Source organism: Apium graveolens, chromosome 6, assembly GCF_009905375.1.
Source record: "Apium graveolens cultivar Ventura chromosome 6, ASM990537v1, whole genome shotgun sequence".
Taxonomy (NCBI): domain Eukaryota; kingdom Viridiplantae; phylum Streptophyta; class Magnoliopsida; order Apiales; family Apiaceae; genus Apium; species Apium graveolens.
Window position 1 is genome coordinate 111,297,166 of NC_133652.1, and position 12,435 is coordinate 111,309,600.

Below are 12,435 nucleotides of genomic sequence, written 5' to 3' on the forward strand. Positions count from 1 at the left end.
ATCTCATACGATTAACCATAACATCAAACCATAAGCCAATAATTCAGAACATCGAAATAAAAATCCACAATTTTTAAGAGCTCGACTTATCAATTTTTAAACTAAAACAACAATAAAAATGATCATAATCGATTGTAAACATCGTGTTAAAACTGATTATAACATCAATAACAACTGAAAATCAACACAACTCAGAAACCCAAATTCAGGAACAAGAACCCTAAAAAATCGATTTCAAAATTACCAATTATTTGGTGTTTTTGTTGATGAAATTAGATAGTAGTCGTCGAGAGCTTCGATTCCACTACTCGAACAGCTAAAACAGAAATCAAAAGCACCTCCAAAATTGGGATTCAATTCCCCAGCTCAAGAACACCCCACGTTCTTCAATTTCCTATTTTTTCTGATTTTTGTTTATAAAAAAAATGAATAAAATAAATTTATTGCAGTTATTTATATTATTACAGAATCTAATACCCTAAAATAAATTAAGGGTTTTTTTTATCACCTAATTAAAATAATAAAGCCCCAAAATCATAACTACGGGGAATAATTTTAAAAGTGATAAAATACAAAATTTGTATCGAAATTTTCTGAAATTTGCGAATAATGCAAAGATGCAGAAATACTGGTTATTTGAAATACGAATGATTTTACAACAATAAAAACACAGATTTTGCGGGGTTTGACGTCCCGGTGGGGTCCCGGTCCGTTTATTTTTGAAAAACAGAAACGATATTTAAATTAACAAAAAATCCGAATACGCATAACATACATTCAAATGCACCTAAAACGAGATAAAACGAGTAATGCAAGTAAACATGCGTCCAAATTATGGATCGATTCATATAAATACAATTTAAACACGTAACAAGTATCTTATTGGATCATATCGGATCCGAAAATAGGTTACTTAGCCGCTAATTAACCATAAAACGATACAATTTAATACCAGAATTGGATAATCATCAAAACCGGGCTTTTCATAAAACACCATATACGAAAATAATGTAAAAATATCTCGTCACTCGAGAATACGGGTTTTGTTGATTAATCGAAATGGTTATCGTTTCGAAAATCTTGCGCCGGGCCGCGCACGGGTCAAACCGTAATCCAGATCGAAAAAATCAAAACATGAAAAATGTCTGGAATTACCAGATTAGGTTAGGGAGGAGTTTTCGGAAGAGTTTCAGGTTGTAAAAACGCAAAAAAAGTTGAAGTTGGACGATTCCAGGCATTATAAAATAATTTTGGTAATTATTCAGAAAATAATTAATAAATCATAAATCATTATAAAATCATCTAACAGTCCAAAAATTACCATAAAAATATAACAATTATCTAAATTTTATTCTGAACATATAAAAATTAGTATACTCCAAGAATATCACATATAAACATCCAAAACATCACTCCAATTACCAGATAATTCACCAAAATTCACATAAAATCACATAAACAACTTCAAATAATAATAACAATAATAATCTTTGAAAATATGGGATATTACAATTCCCTACAAAACTCTATATATACTAATATTCTAGAGAGAACCCTCTTAAGAAGGGAAACTAGAGAACCTTTCATTTAAAATAAGATTTTAAATATCCTTTTTACTAATTTTTAGAAATAATTATTCATTAATATTATAATATTCATTACATAAATTTTAAAATTAAGATGTGAATCAAAATTTATTAGATTCAAAAACAGATTATAATAATTTATCATATTTAAAAACAATTTCTTAGAATTTATGATATTCAAAATTAGATTTTAAACTTTTTTTCATGATTTTTTGAAATGTTTAAATAAATTATTGTTTGTAATTAGCTTGATGGAAGCACTCTGAAAATAAAAAAATATTTGCACCTTTTTTGAAGTTTAAAATTAATTTTTAAAAAAGGGTTCTCAGGTTTCTCTCTTGAATTTTGGCCTATATATCTATATTTTTATATTAAATATGAAACAATGACATTTTGGTTGGTAATCGGTCTGGTCACCGTAATTATGGCAATATTTAAAATAAAACACTCTCATAAATAGATAAATATTCATAACATAATTATAATATATCTATTGGTTTTCATTAAAACAAAATAATATATAAAATTCATCTTGTCGGGCTAAAAAAATTATACTATTGATCTAATTTTAAATAACAAATTAAAAAAAACTACATATGGTTAGTTGGATTTGAAGAATCAGACTAAAGTAAAATAATAAATATTATTGATCCCGCTAAAATAGTACATTATCGGACCAAACTATAACAAAATAAAGATTTAAAAGGAAATTATGTGGTAGATATAATGTCACCAAACTAAAACAAAATAATACATATTATCTATTCTGTCTAAAATAAAATAATAATCACCCCAGGTTAAAATAAAACTAAACAAATTAGTAAGTATAATTAGTTGAATTTGGTTGATATAAATGGACTTAAGCTAACATAAATTTTTTGTCATTCACGCATAAAATTTTACCATTGATTCGGGTTTAAACATATTAAACCAACATAGACCTGAATATAATTAGTTGGATTTGATAGGTTAACAACGCTATTGATCTCATTCTGATACATTATAATTAAATATAATAATCTTTCGTTAACACACCTATAAATATCAATAAAAATATAAATATCAATCGTTACATTATTTTTTAAAACTGTAGTATCACTAACTTATACATCTATGTGTATATAAATAAGTATTACCAAATCATATTATTAAAATTTCAATTAAATAAATTTCATAACTAAAATTTTTACTTCAAATTAAATTCAAAAAAAAATTATGTAATATTAAGAATAATTCGTGCATCGCGGGGGTTTTAGGCTATTATATATTTATACTTTGAAATTTTTTAGCCAACGTATGGTGATAAACTCCGTAATATGCAGAAAAATAACCGAAAAACTAAAAATAAAAAAGTACTCCGTCCGTCTCATATTATGTATCATCTTTTGACTATTACAAAGTCAAGTTGACCATATTTGGACCGATAATTAAAAAAAATTCATGTATTATTTTTATAAATTGAAAAATACATTTTAAAGAGAATAAATATTTCTAATGATATAAGTTTTGAAATTTATCTAATTATATATTAAATATAATTTGCGTCGAAAATTTAAATAATTTGACTTTTAATTAGTTAAAAATGACACATGATGTGAGATGAGATGGAGGCAGTACCTAAAATGTTTTAAATTAGGCTGAAGATAAGATTCACTAATTAATTCAAGTAAAGAAAAGGAGCAAAAGCCAGGCACATGGTTTAAACTTTCTTATAATAATTTATCATATTTAAAAACAGTTTCTTAGAATTTATGATATTCAAAATTAGATTTTAAACTTTTTTTCATGATTTTTTGAAATGTTTAAATAAATTATTGTTTGTAATTAGCTTGATGGAAGCACTCTGAAAATAAAAAAATATTTGCACCTTTTTTGAAGTTTAAAATTAATTTTTAAAAAAGGGTTCTCAGGTTTCTCTCTTGAATTTTGGCCTATATATCTATATTTTTATATTAAATATGAAACAATGACATTTTGGTTGGTAATCGGTCTGGTCACCGTAATTATGGCAATATTTAAAATAAAACACTCTCATAAATAGATAAATATTCATAACATAATTATAATATATCTATTGGTTTTCATTAAAACAAAATAATATATAAAATTCATCTTGTCGGGCTAAAAAAATTATACTATTGATCTAATTTTAAATAACAAATTAAAAAAAACTACATATGGTTAGTTGGATTTGAAGAATCAGACTAAAGTAAAATAATAAATATTATTGATCCCGCTAAAATAGTACATTATCGGACCAAACTATAACAAAATAAAGATTTAAAAGGAAATTATGTGGTAGATATAATGTCACCAAACTAAAACAAAATAATACATATTATCTATTCTGTCTAAAATAAAATAATAATCACCCCAGGTTAAAATAAAACTAAACAAATTAGTAAGTATAATTAGTTGAATTTGGTTGATATAAATGGACTTAAGCTAACATAATTTTTTTGTCATTCACGCATAAAATTTTACCATTGATTCGGGTTTAAACATATTAAACCAACATAGACCTGAATATAATTAGTTGGATTTGATAGTCTGATACATTATAATTAAATATAATAATCTTTCGTTAACACACCTATAAATATCAATAAAAATATAAATATCAATCGTTACATTATTTTTTAAAACTGTAGTATCACTAACTTATACATTTATGTGTATATAAATAAGTATTACCAAATCATATTATTAAAATTTCAATTAAATAAATTTCATAACTAAAATTTTTACTTCAAATTAAATTCAAAAAAAATTATGTAATATTAAGAATAATTCGTGCATCGCGGGGGTTTTAGGCTATTATATATTTATACTTTGAAATTTTTTAGCCAACGTATGGTGATAAACTCCGTAATATGCAGAAAAATAACCGAAAAACTAAAAATAAAAAAGTACTCCGTCCGTCTCATATTATGTATCATCTTTTGACTATTACAAAGTCAAGTTGACCATATTTGGACCGATAATTAAAAAAAATTCATGTATTATTTTTATAAATTGAAAAATACATTTTAAAGAGAATAAATATTTCTAATGATATAAGTTTTGAAATTTATCTAATTATATATTAAATATAATTTGCGTCGAAAATTTAAATAATTTGACTTTTAATTAGTTAAAAATGACACATGATGTGAGATGAGATGGAGGCAGTACCTAAAATGTTTTAAATTAGGCTGAAGATAAGATTCACTAATTAATTCAAGTAAAGAAAAGGAGCAAAAGCCAGGCACATGGTTTATGTTAATCCAAAACCCTCATGCATGCACTCTTGTCAGGTTCCTATAAAGTGTCCACGCACAAACTCTCATCCTCATCCGTTTTCATCTATATTTATACACTCTGCCTACATCCTAACGTAAACTCCTACTCGCTGGTTGTTTTTATACGGAAGTTGCATTTTAATTTTCTTTTGTGTTGCTACAGTTATACATATTGATTGTTTTTTCTTAAAGGGATCAGCAAGGAGGGAAGCTAGTTAACAAAATGCCTCGAGTGTATGCAGTGAGGGCTCGAGTGTATTCAGTAAGGGGGCCAGAAGATGCTGCACATTCCAACACCATTAGAGCTGCTTTGGCTGAGTTTTTTTCCACCTTCATCTTCGTCTTTGCTGGCGAAGGCTCCGTTCTTGCTCTTGGTATTTTTATTTATTCACATTGGACCTCTTTGCTTTCTCATCGCCACAAAACTTCAGTACACACAACTCTGTGTTTTGGTTAAGCTACATATGTTGATGTTGTGCCATTTCTTTTGTATATGCAGATAAGATGCACAAGTACAAGGGTCTAGGAGCTCCAAGTTTGGTTTTGATTGCCCTTGCACATTGTTTGTCCTTCTTTGCCGCGGTGGCTTCTGCTGCCAACACTTCTGGTGGTCATGTCAATCCTGCGGTGACATTTGGTGCATTGGTTGGTGGAAGAATCTCTGTGTTGCGTGCAGTTTTCTACTGGGTCGGTCAGCTCTTAGGTGCTGTTGTTGCCTCCCTCCTGCTCAGGTTCTCCACTAATGGCATGGTAATGTTTAGCACTGTCAAACACAAGTCTTTTTTTTTCTTTTTTACTCTTAACATTTTCTCTTACTGTTTTTATTACTAAATTGCAAGTTTATTTTCAGAGACCACTTGGATTCGAGGTGCCTGTTGATGTAGGGAACTTGAATGCATTGCTGATGGAAATTGTACTAACTTTCGGTCTTGTTTACACTGTGTTTGCAACTTCCATTGATCCAAGAAGAGTTGATTTGGGGGCGATTGCACCGCTAGCGATTGGATTAATAGTAGGGGCTAATGTGCTGGTCGGGGGGCCGTTTTCAGGCGCATCTATGAATCCGGCAAGGGCATTTGGACCAGCTTTGTTAGGGTGGAGGTGGAACGGTCATTGGATCTATTGGCTCGGTCCTTTTATCGGCGCTGCATTGTCTGGTATGATCTATGAGTTCGGAATCATAGAATCTGAGGCATTGCCACAACATACTCATACCCATCGCCAGCCCTTGATTGCTGAGGATTATTAAGCTGTTTGTTACCAAGGCCGTCGCCAGCCTTTGACTGCAGAGGACTATTTGGCTGTTTGTGCTTTACCAAGTCCTATGATTCTGTTAGAGTTGTATTAATAAACTTTGTTGGCTCAGACAGCTGTATTGTGAAGTACTTCCTGAGATGTTCGGGCTCTTTCATCTGTGTTGATTTTGTTCCAGCTTTAAATAATGTGTCCAGAAACTACATTTTCCCATTACATGGTTATTTATTTCTTGTAATTAATCTCATTCGTGCTCTAGCAGGCAATGTTTAACATGTTTTAAATGAAATTATATGCATATGTAATGCAAAATACACACTACATTCTCTAATATACAACAAAACAAAATTTACATGTATGGAAGACTATCCACAAGCAGAAGAAGCCTATGCATTATCTATCTACACCATTCCCATTAAAGTCAGAATTCCGTAATTACAAAATCTTACGATGGAGGTAGTATTTGGCTACCCAAGGTGCAAGTTGTGTGACATGAGGGGTTCTTGGGTTTGCAGAGTAATAATCAGACCAATAGCAAGGAGATAAAGGATCAGTAAATTGACCATCAGAATATATGCAAAACGGCAGCCAGTCTTCACCACCATTCATTCTCCTTTTACGCTCTCTTGGATATGCTAATGGTGCCTGAACATACCTGCATATGGCAGGCCAAAATATGAATTCAAGTCCATACTGCAACCACATAAAGAACAGGTTCCCCCAGTCAATTTGGGAGAAGTTTCCTGCTATTTAGCAAAGCATAAATTTTTTTGATATGTTAAAATTTAGCAAAATAATAAAAGTAGCAGAGTGGTCTCTAATTCCAGTCTAGATGATAAAGTTAGCACAGAAAAATGTTGCTTTAGAACTTAACATGTGGTAAATAGGGAGACAACTTTAACAATTAAAGTTCCTATGTGTGCTTACATTTGAAAGAAGAGGAAGTGAAGTGCAAACCAAACTTTTGGTCCCAAGATGGAGCAGAGCAATTGGAATGAGGATCAAATTTACTTTCTTACACCAATCACTATATCTCACAAGGGTGAAAATCTTCAAATGTCAAACCAGCTTATGTAAGAGGAAGCATCAAACTGATTTGCTTCATAATCATTATTTCACACATGTCTTAAATGTTTTGAACAGAGTATTCAAGTTTCTATTTTATGACTCGTTATACATATGATATATGGTTCTCTCATCTCTGACATCAATGAACTCTCACCCCCAATTACACAACTAACATAAGCAGTGGTCCAATCTTTGAACAAGGGCTAAAATATTTTCATACTTCAGTCATAAATAATTTACGGATATGGCATTCAACTAACCTAACAACCTAGCTCTGTATGTACTTTCCAGCACATTTATAGTTACATTGCAAGTCAGATTAGATACCTGATACCATCAAGAACAGCATCCCAACAAAAATGCGTATGGCCAAACACATGACAAGCAGAGTGGCTTCCTTCAACACTATGTATAGATCTAACCCGCGTCTCAAGGAAATCCGAGCCAATTATTTTTGGAAGGTTGGGATAGAACAGCATTCTCTTCTCTGGGCATAGCTCTTGCCTACGAATCAAACAATAAGGCAAATAACACATCTGCCACCATAGTCTTTCTAATAATAGATAAATCCTAAAGTTTAAACTTAGTAAATTTAAAAAAATTAAAAAATTAATAATAAAATGACTTCCCCGAACTACTAAAGAAATAAATTTTACTGGATACTAAAACTAATGAGAAGGAGAGAGAAGTTTGTTCCGTAAAAGGTCATTTTCTATCTGTTGTAAAGAAAAACTTGTTCCATGGATTAAAAACAAAACTTTAAAAACATGTTCTGCTCATATTCTATGGTATAGGGCAATTTTGCGAGCTACTTTTTGACACAATTATGTCTATATGATTAAGAAGTTAGTCCGTATCAAACCTAAAAGTACGAAATTCCTGACTAGTAAGTACAAACAAGTCTGAGAACTATCTCACCATAGTGAAAACTTCTGATCCGTGTAAAGGCTGCTGATGTAATTTCAGAAGTGAACTATGAAGTGCCACAACTAGCATTAAAATCGCTACCGTATAATATTTACTATTTTATATATGTCAGGTTCAAGATAAATGTATACCAACCTGGGAAGAAAATGCGAGAAAGAAATAACTTGGTTGCATGTCCTATGGATTTCAGAGATTGCATTCTGATTATTGTCATTAATCATGTCAAAGTATTGTGCAAGAGAAATGCCTTCCTTTGAAAGTTGATCCGGCCACTTGCACGCATGAAAGTCCTTGCAAGCCTGCTCATAAATCAACGATGTGTTGGAAATTTGTAAATTTATAGACTAAATATGTTGATGTACACGAATGATTGTTGTCAATCAAAAACATAGGAAGCTGATATCCACATAATGAAATCTGGAAAATTAAACAAGGACTGAAGCGTGAAATCGGAAGGAGTTCTGCAACTGAATTAAACTGAAAGACTTCATAAGTAAAAGTTGAGTTTCGGTATTTTGGCTTTTGTATAGAATAGCATGAAAGGGATCAAGAGAACATGTCTTCTGACAAAACAAGTTTACCCACTTCATTAAATTGAAGGAAAGCTTAGGAAACGAAATAATATAGGAGATTTTGTTGACATGTAATGTTCTGAGATTACTAAAATACAGAGTGAATAATATGTAAGAGCAACATGCATATTAAACCAAGTAGTGAGGATTTGAACTCCTTACTAGGAGAAGAGAAAGTGAATCACCATCTCTAAAGGTGGAATGCGAACACCAGTAATTTCCTCTTCTCTATCAAAACTCTGGAGAAACATTATATCAGAAATGATGATTTAGATAAGCTATCCTCAATAGATATAATATCTAATGATGAATAAGTTATGCAGAATATATCAGGTAACGCTTACCTCGTGATACCAAGAGAACAAAGGGATGATCCCCAAACCATCTACGGCCATTGGGCTGGTTTCCACACCAAGTCTTTTACATGCATCAAGCAAGTAGTTAAGCTTTTCAAGAGAATCATGCTGCAAATTACACAATGATACGAAGTTTTTAACAGGTACCAAGGAAACAACACTTTAAGGAAGTCCAAGCATAATGCACACTGAATAAACTTCCACACAGATTTTTTTTACAAGAAATACTGTACAAGGCTGCGGTCACTTTGACAACTATAAGGTGTTATTGGTGCTTGTAAAGTATAGATTTTCCCATATATACAGGTACAAGGCTGAAAAGTAGGTAGCTCAATATAGTTCTAACACAATTGCCCTTATGTCAAACTAATCTGACTAGAACTAGCAACACACAAGAGTTTTAAATTTGTCAAATGTCAAGTAAATAGCATTTGATCATTGTATGCACTATAGAGTTATTTAAAAGCTGTTAACATAAGCTTATCAGATAGAAAGAAAAGGATTCTTTTGACTCCTAACTTCAAATATGGGAAGGAAATATTCACAATACTATTTATCAACAAGTAATTCAGAAGTGCAGGCCAAAAATCTTTTCTCACGTAATCTTCTTTCTCCCACCGACACCAAAGATCATGGTTCCCTGGTACATAAAAAACATGTTCAAATCTGTCTTTAAGAAGAGACATGGTCTGAACAAAATTCTTGAATGTCTCAGCTACATCACCAGCAACAAGTAAAATATCTTTCTTGTGTGTCACTATCGAAATGTGCTTCACCCATGTCATGTTCTCAGAGTAGTCAGTGTGCAAATCCGAGAGTACAAAAACCCGAAACCCAGTTCTCTCTTTACTAACACACGGAAATACCCCCGGCCTTGTTGTACATTTCCACCTACTATTTCTTCTGCAGTTTTCCGATAAAACATTTCCAGTAACAAACTGGCGGACAGGTAGTGCACATAAACTCGGACACGAAGGGACTAACAACAATACCATATGGATACAAAGAACTCATCCGACGATCGATCTGCAATAAGTTAAACTCGTGTCAAGATTTTGATCTAATTATAACAACTGATGGCCTGCTGACATGTCAACACAGCTAACTACTGAAAATAATGACTACAAGGGGTAAAGCTTTGAACTTTTTTGCAAATGAATCAAGAAAACGCAGAATAACATGAGATTTATATATCACAATAAGGTTAAAAAAATAAGTAAAATTAACTTAAAGTATCTGAAATTCATGGTTCCAAAGTAACATAAAACAATTTGGATAAGTGGGTAATTGATGAATTGTGCAGAAATAGCAAGAAATAAAAGAATGGAACAAGAAACATTAGCTAATGAAGGAGCAAAATTTGTGAGATTAATCATACATCACAACATACGAAAAAAGAAAGAATAGAAACACTTTTACCTTTTTTGTTCTTACAGAATTAGAAGCTTGAATGATAATTATTGAGTTGAGCAAGATTTGTAAGATGATTTAAAACAACACTCAAACGAGTCGTCCTCTCTATGTATATTTGTGAATTTTGCAGGCGGTATTTGCATATCTGTTTCTTTCCTTGTGTAAATAACTAAATATATACCGGTGATTTTTAAAAATACCCATCTTTGGGGTATAATGGCTGAAAATACTCATTTTTAGAATAAATGGTTAAAAATATCGTTTTGGTTACACATTTTGAAATTGGGTAAGTGTAATACGTATTTGAGAATTGGGTATCTAAGAAAATTACTATAAATACGCATTTATAGTTTGGGTATTACCATTGAGATACGCATTTGCCAAATGAGTATCTTTAAAAAAAAAATATTGGATACCCATTTGACAAATGCGTATCTAGTACAAAACAGGATATCCAAATGGCAAATGCGTATCCAAATTGGTATTTTCAGCCATCCACTTTCAGAATTGGTATTTTCAGCAATTTGCCCCAAAAATTGTTATTTTTAACATTTTTTCAATATATACCAACATGCGAGTGACTGCTCGTTAATTTTACAAAACATCCAAATGACGGGCCGAGTCCTCCATGTATGGTGTTTGTTAATATTTAATGTTTTTTTTGGTACATTTTAACAAATACCCAAATGTTTGATGAAATTTTAATGTATATTTATAAATTACGATTATTTACCTCTTTCGACATCAATTGTAGATATATGATGTTTCTGATTTTGTGAAGATGACTAAGCAATAATATTGATTTTCTAGCGAGTACAAAGATAATGATTTTCTTAGAAAAATCATGTACTATTTTGATATTGTTGGTAGTTTCTCCGTCTGATACTTCATCGAAAACTTCAATAATTGAAATAAAAGCATGCTCGTCATCTTTACATGTTGAGCCTATAACATCACATAAGACTTGCTTGATTGGCTCTGATTTGTTTAACCTGAAGTCTGGGATTTTGATCATTTTGCCATTGATTTCGAAAACTAAATCTTCTTCATTATCCTTTCATCCTTGTTAATTCAAGGTTCATTATCCTTTATTGAATCTATCTCAGCCACTCCATTAATAGACACCATCTCGTGATATGCTCCGACTACTGTTCTCGTGACTTTCTTTAACCCTCTGATCATTTTATCGTTCAACCTATAAGTATATAGAAGCTCAACAGCTCTAAAATCTCCCTCTGATCTTTTTACTCCAGGAGTTGTTAGTTTTGTTTTTTTTTTGCTTCTTAGTTGACTTTTCAGAAATGTGAGTTGATGATATGAAACTTGTCTCAAGCTTGTTTTAGATAGTGTTAAGTTCTGCATCATGTTGTTACAAAAATCTTAATCACATTTGGATATTCAAAAGCTTGAGGAGATGCATCCATGATCATCTTGTTGAGTTTGTCTCTGAAGTATCCATGTGCGTTTGAGATCATTCTGAGGATTTTGGTGGACAAGGTAAACAATTCAACCATGTTCAGCTTCTTTAAAACATTAGTGGATATTAGGGATGGCAATCGGGTCGGATCGGGTCAGATATTGCAAAATCCATATCCAAACCCGAAAATTTTATCCATACCCGAACCCGACCCGAACCCGAAAATTAATAGCCGAACCCGATCCATCAAATTTCGGATACCGAAATTTTTTTGAATTGGATATTCATACCCGAAACCCGAACCCGAACCCGAAATCTGAAAATTTGTATAATTATTAATATTGCAAGTGTTTGGCATCGAACACGCGAATTACAGAGAAAGAGTTTAACGTGTCATCATTAAGCACTCCACCACGTCATTAATTGCTTTATTATATTTAGAGCTAAAAAATACTTGTCTATTACATAGAGATGTGTACATTGAATAAGAATCTAAAGGTCGGTACGTGGTACAGCCGTGGGCCTTTGGGGACTGATTCAACTGTACGAAATGTTGGGTTA

General features: G+C 31.6%; 2 protein-coding genes across 3 annotated transcripts; one reads left to right on the forward strand and one right to left on the reverse strand.

The window, feature by feature from the left end:
• Window positions 1-4,838: 4,838 nt before the first annotated feature.
• LOC141666832 (putative aquaporin TIP3-2) lies at window positions 4,839-6,319 on the forward strand. Its single transcript, XM_074473045.1, has 4 exons — window positions 4,839-4,962; window positions 5,060-5,241; window positions 5,367-5,617; window positions 5,718-6,319. The coding sequence occupies exons 1-4, from the start codon at window positions 4,868-4,870 to the stop codon at window positions 6,114-6,116; spliced, it is 927 nt and encodes a 308-aa protein (XP_074329146.1). The 5' UTR covers window positions 4,839-4,867; the 3' UTR covers window positions 6,117-6,319.
• Window positions 6,320-6,387: 68 nt separating this feature from the next.
• LOC141666831 (uncharacterized) lies at window positions 6,388-10,599 on the reverse strand. 2 transcript variants are annotated; one of them, XM_074473043.1, is made up of 7 exons: window positions 10,464-10,599; window positions 9,644-10,070; window positions 9,033-9,152; window positions 8,874-8,927; window positions 8,252-8,415; window positions 7,517-7,693; window positions 6,388-6,776 (listed from the first exon to the last, which is right to left on the reverse strand). In XM_074473043.1, the coding sequence occupies exons 2-7, from the start codon at window positions 10,037-10,039 to the stop codon at window positions 6,557-6,559; spliced, it is 1,131 nt and encodes a 376-aa protein (XP_074329144.1). In that variant the 5' UTR covers window positions 10,040-10,070; window positions 10,464-10,599; the 3' UTR covers window positions 6,388-6,556. The 2 variants fall into 2 exon arrangements, with proteins under 2 accessions (XP_074329144.1, XP_074329145.1); XM_074473044.1 differs by having other exon boundaries at window positions 6,547-6,766.
• Window positions 10,600-12,435: the final 1,836 nt, after the last annotated feature.

Bases quoted from the DNA above. Each gene is read 5' to 3' on its own strand.
- LOC141666832 (XM_074473045.1), top strand. From the start codon at position 4,868: ATGCACTCTTGTCAGGTTCCTATAAAGTGTCCACGCACAAACTCTCAT. The intron at 4,963-5,059 runs GTAAACTCCTAC...TTTTTCTTAAAG, and splicing joins CACTCTGCCTACATCCTAAC to GGATCAGCAAGGAGGGAAGC. The intron at 5,618-5,717 runs GTAATGTTTAGC...GTTTATTTTCAG, and splicing joins GGTTCTCCACTAATGGCATG to AGACCACTTGGATTCGAGGT.
- LOC141666831 (XM_074473043.1), bottom strand. From the start codon at position 10,039: ATGGTATTGTTGTTAGTCCCTTCGTGTCCGAGTTTATGTGCACTACCT. The intron at 8,928-9,032 runs GTAAGCGTTACC...ATGTTTCTCCAG, and splicing joins TGTTCTCTTGGTATCACGAG to AGTTTTGATAGAGAAGAGGA. The intron at 7,694-8,251 runs GTTGGTATACAT...TTTGATTCGTAG, and splicing joins TTCTCGCATTTTCTTCCCAG to GCAAGAGCTATGCCCAGAGA.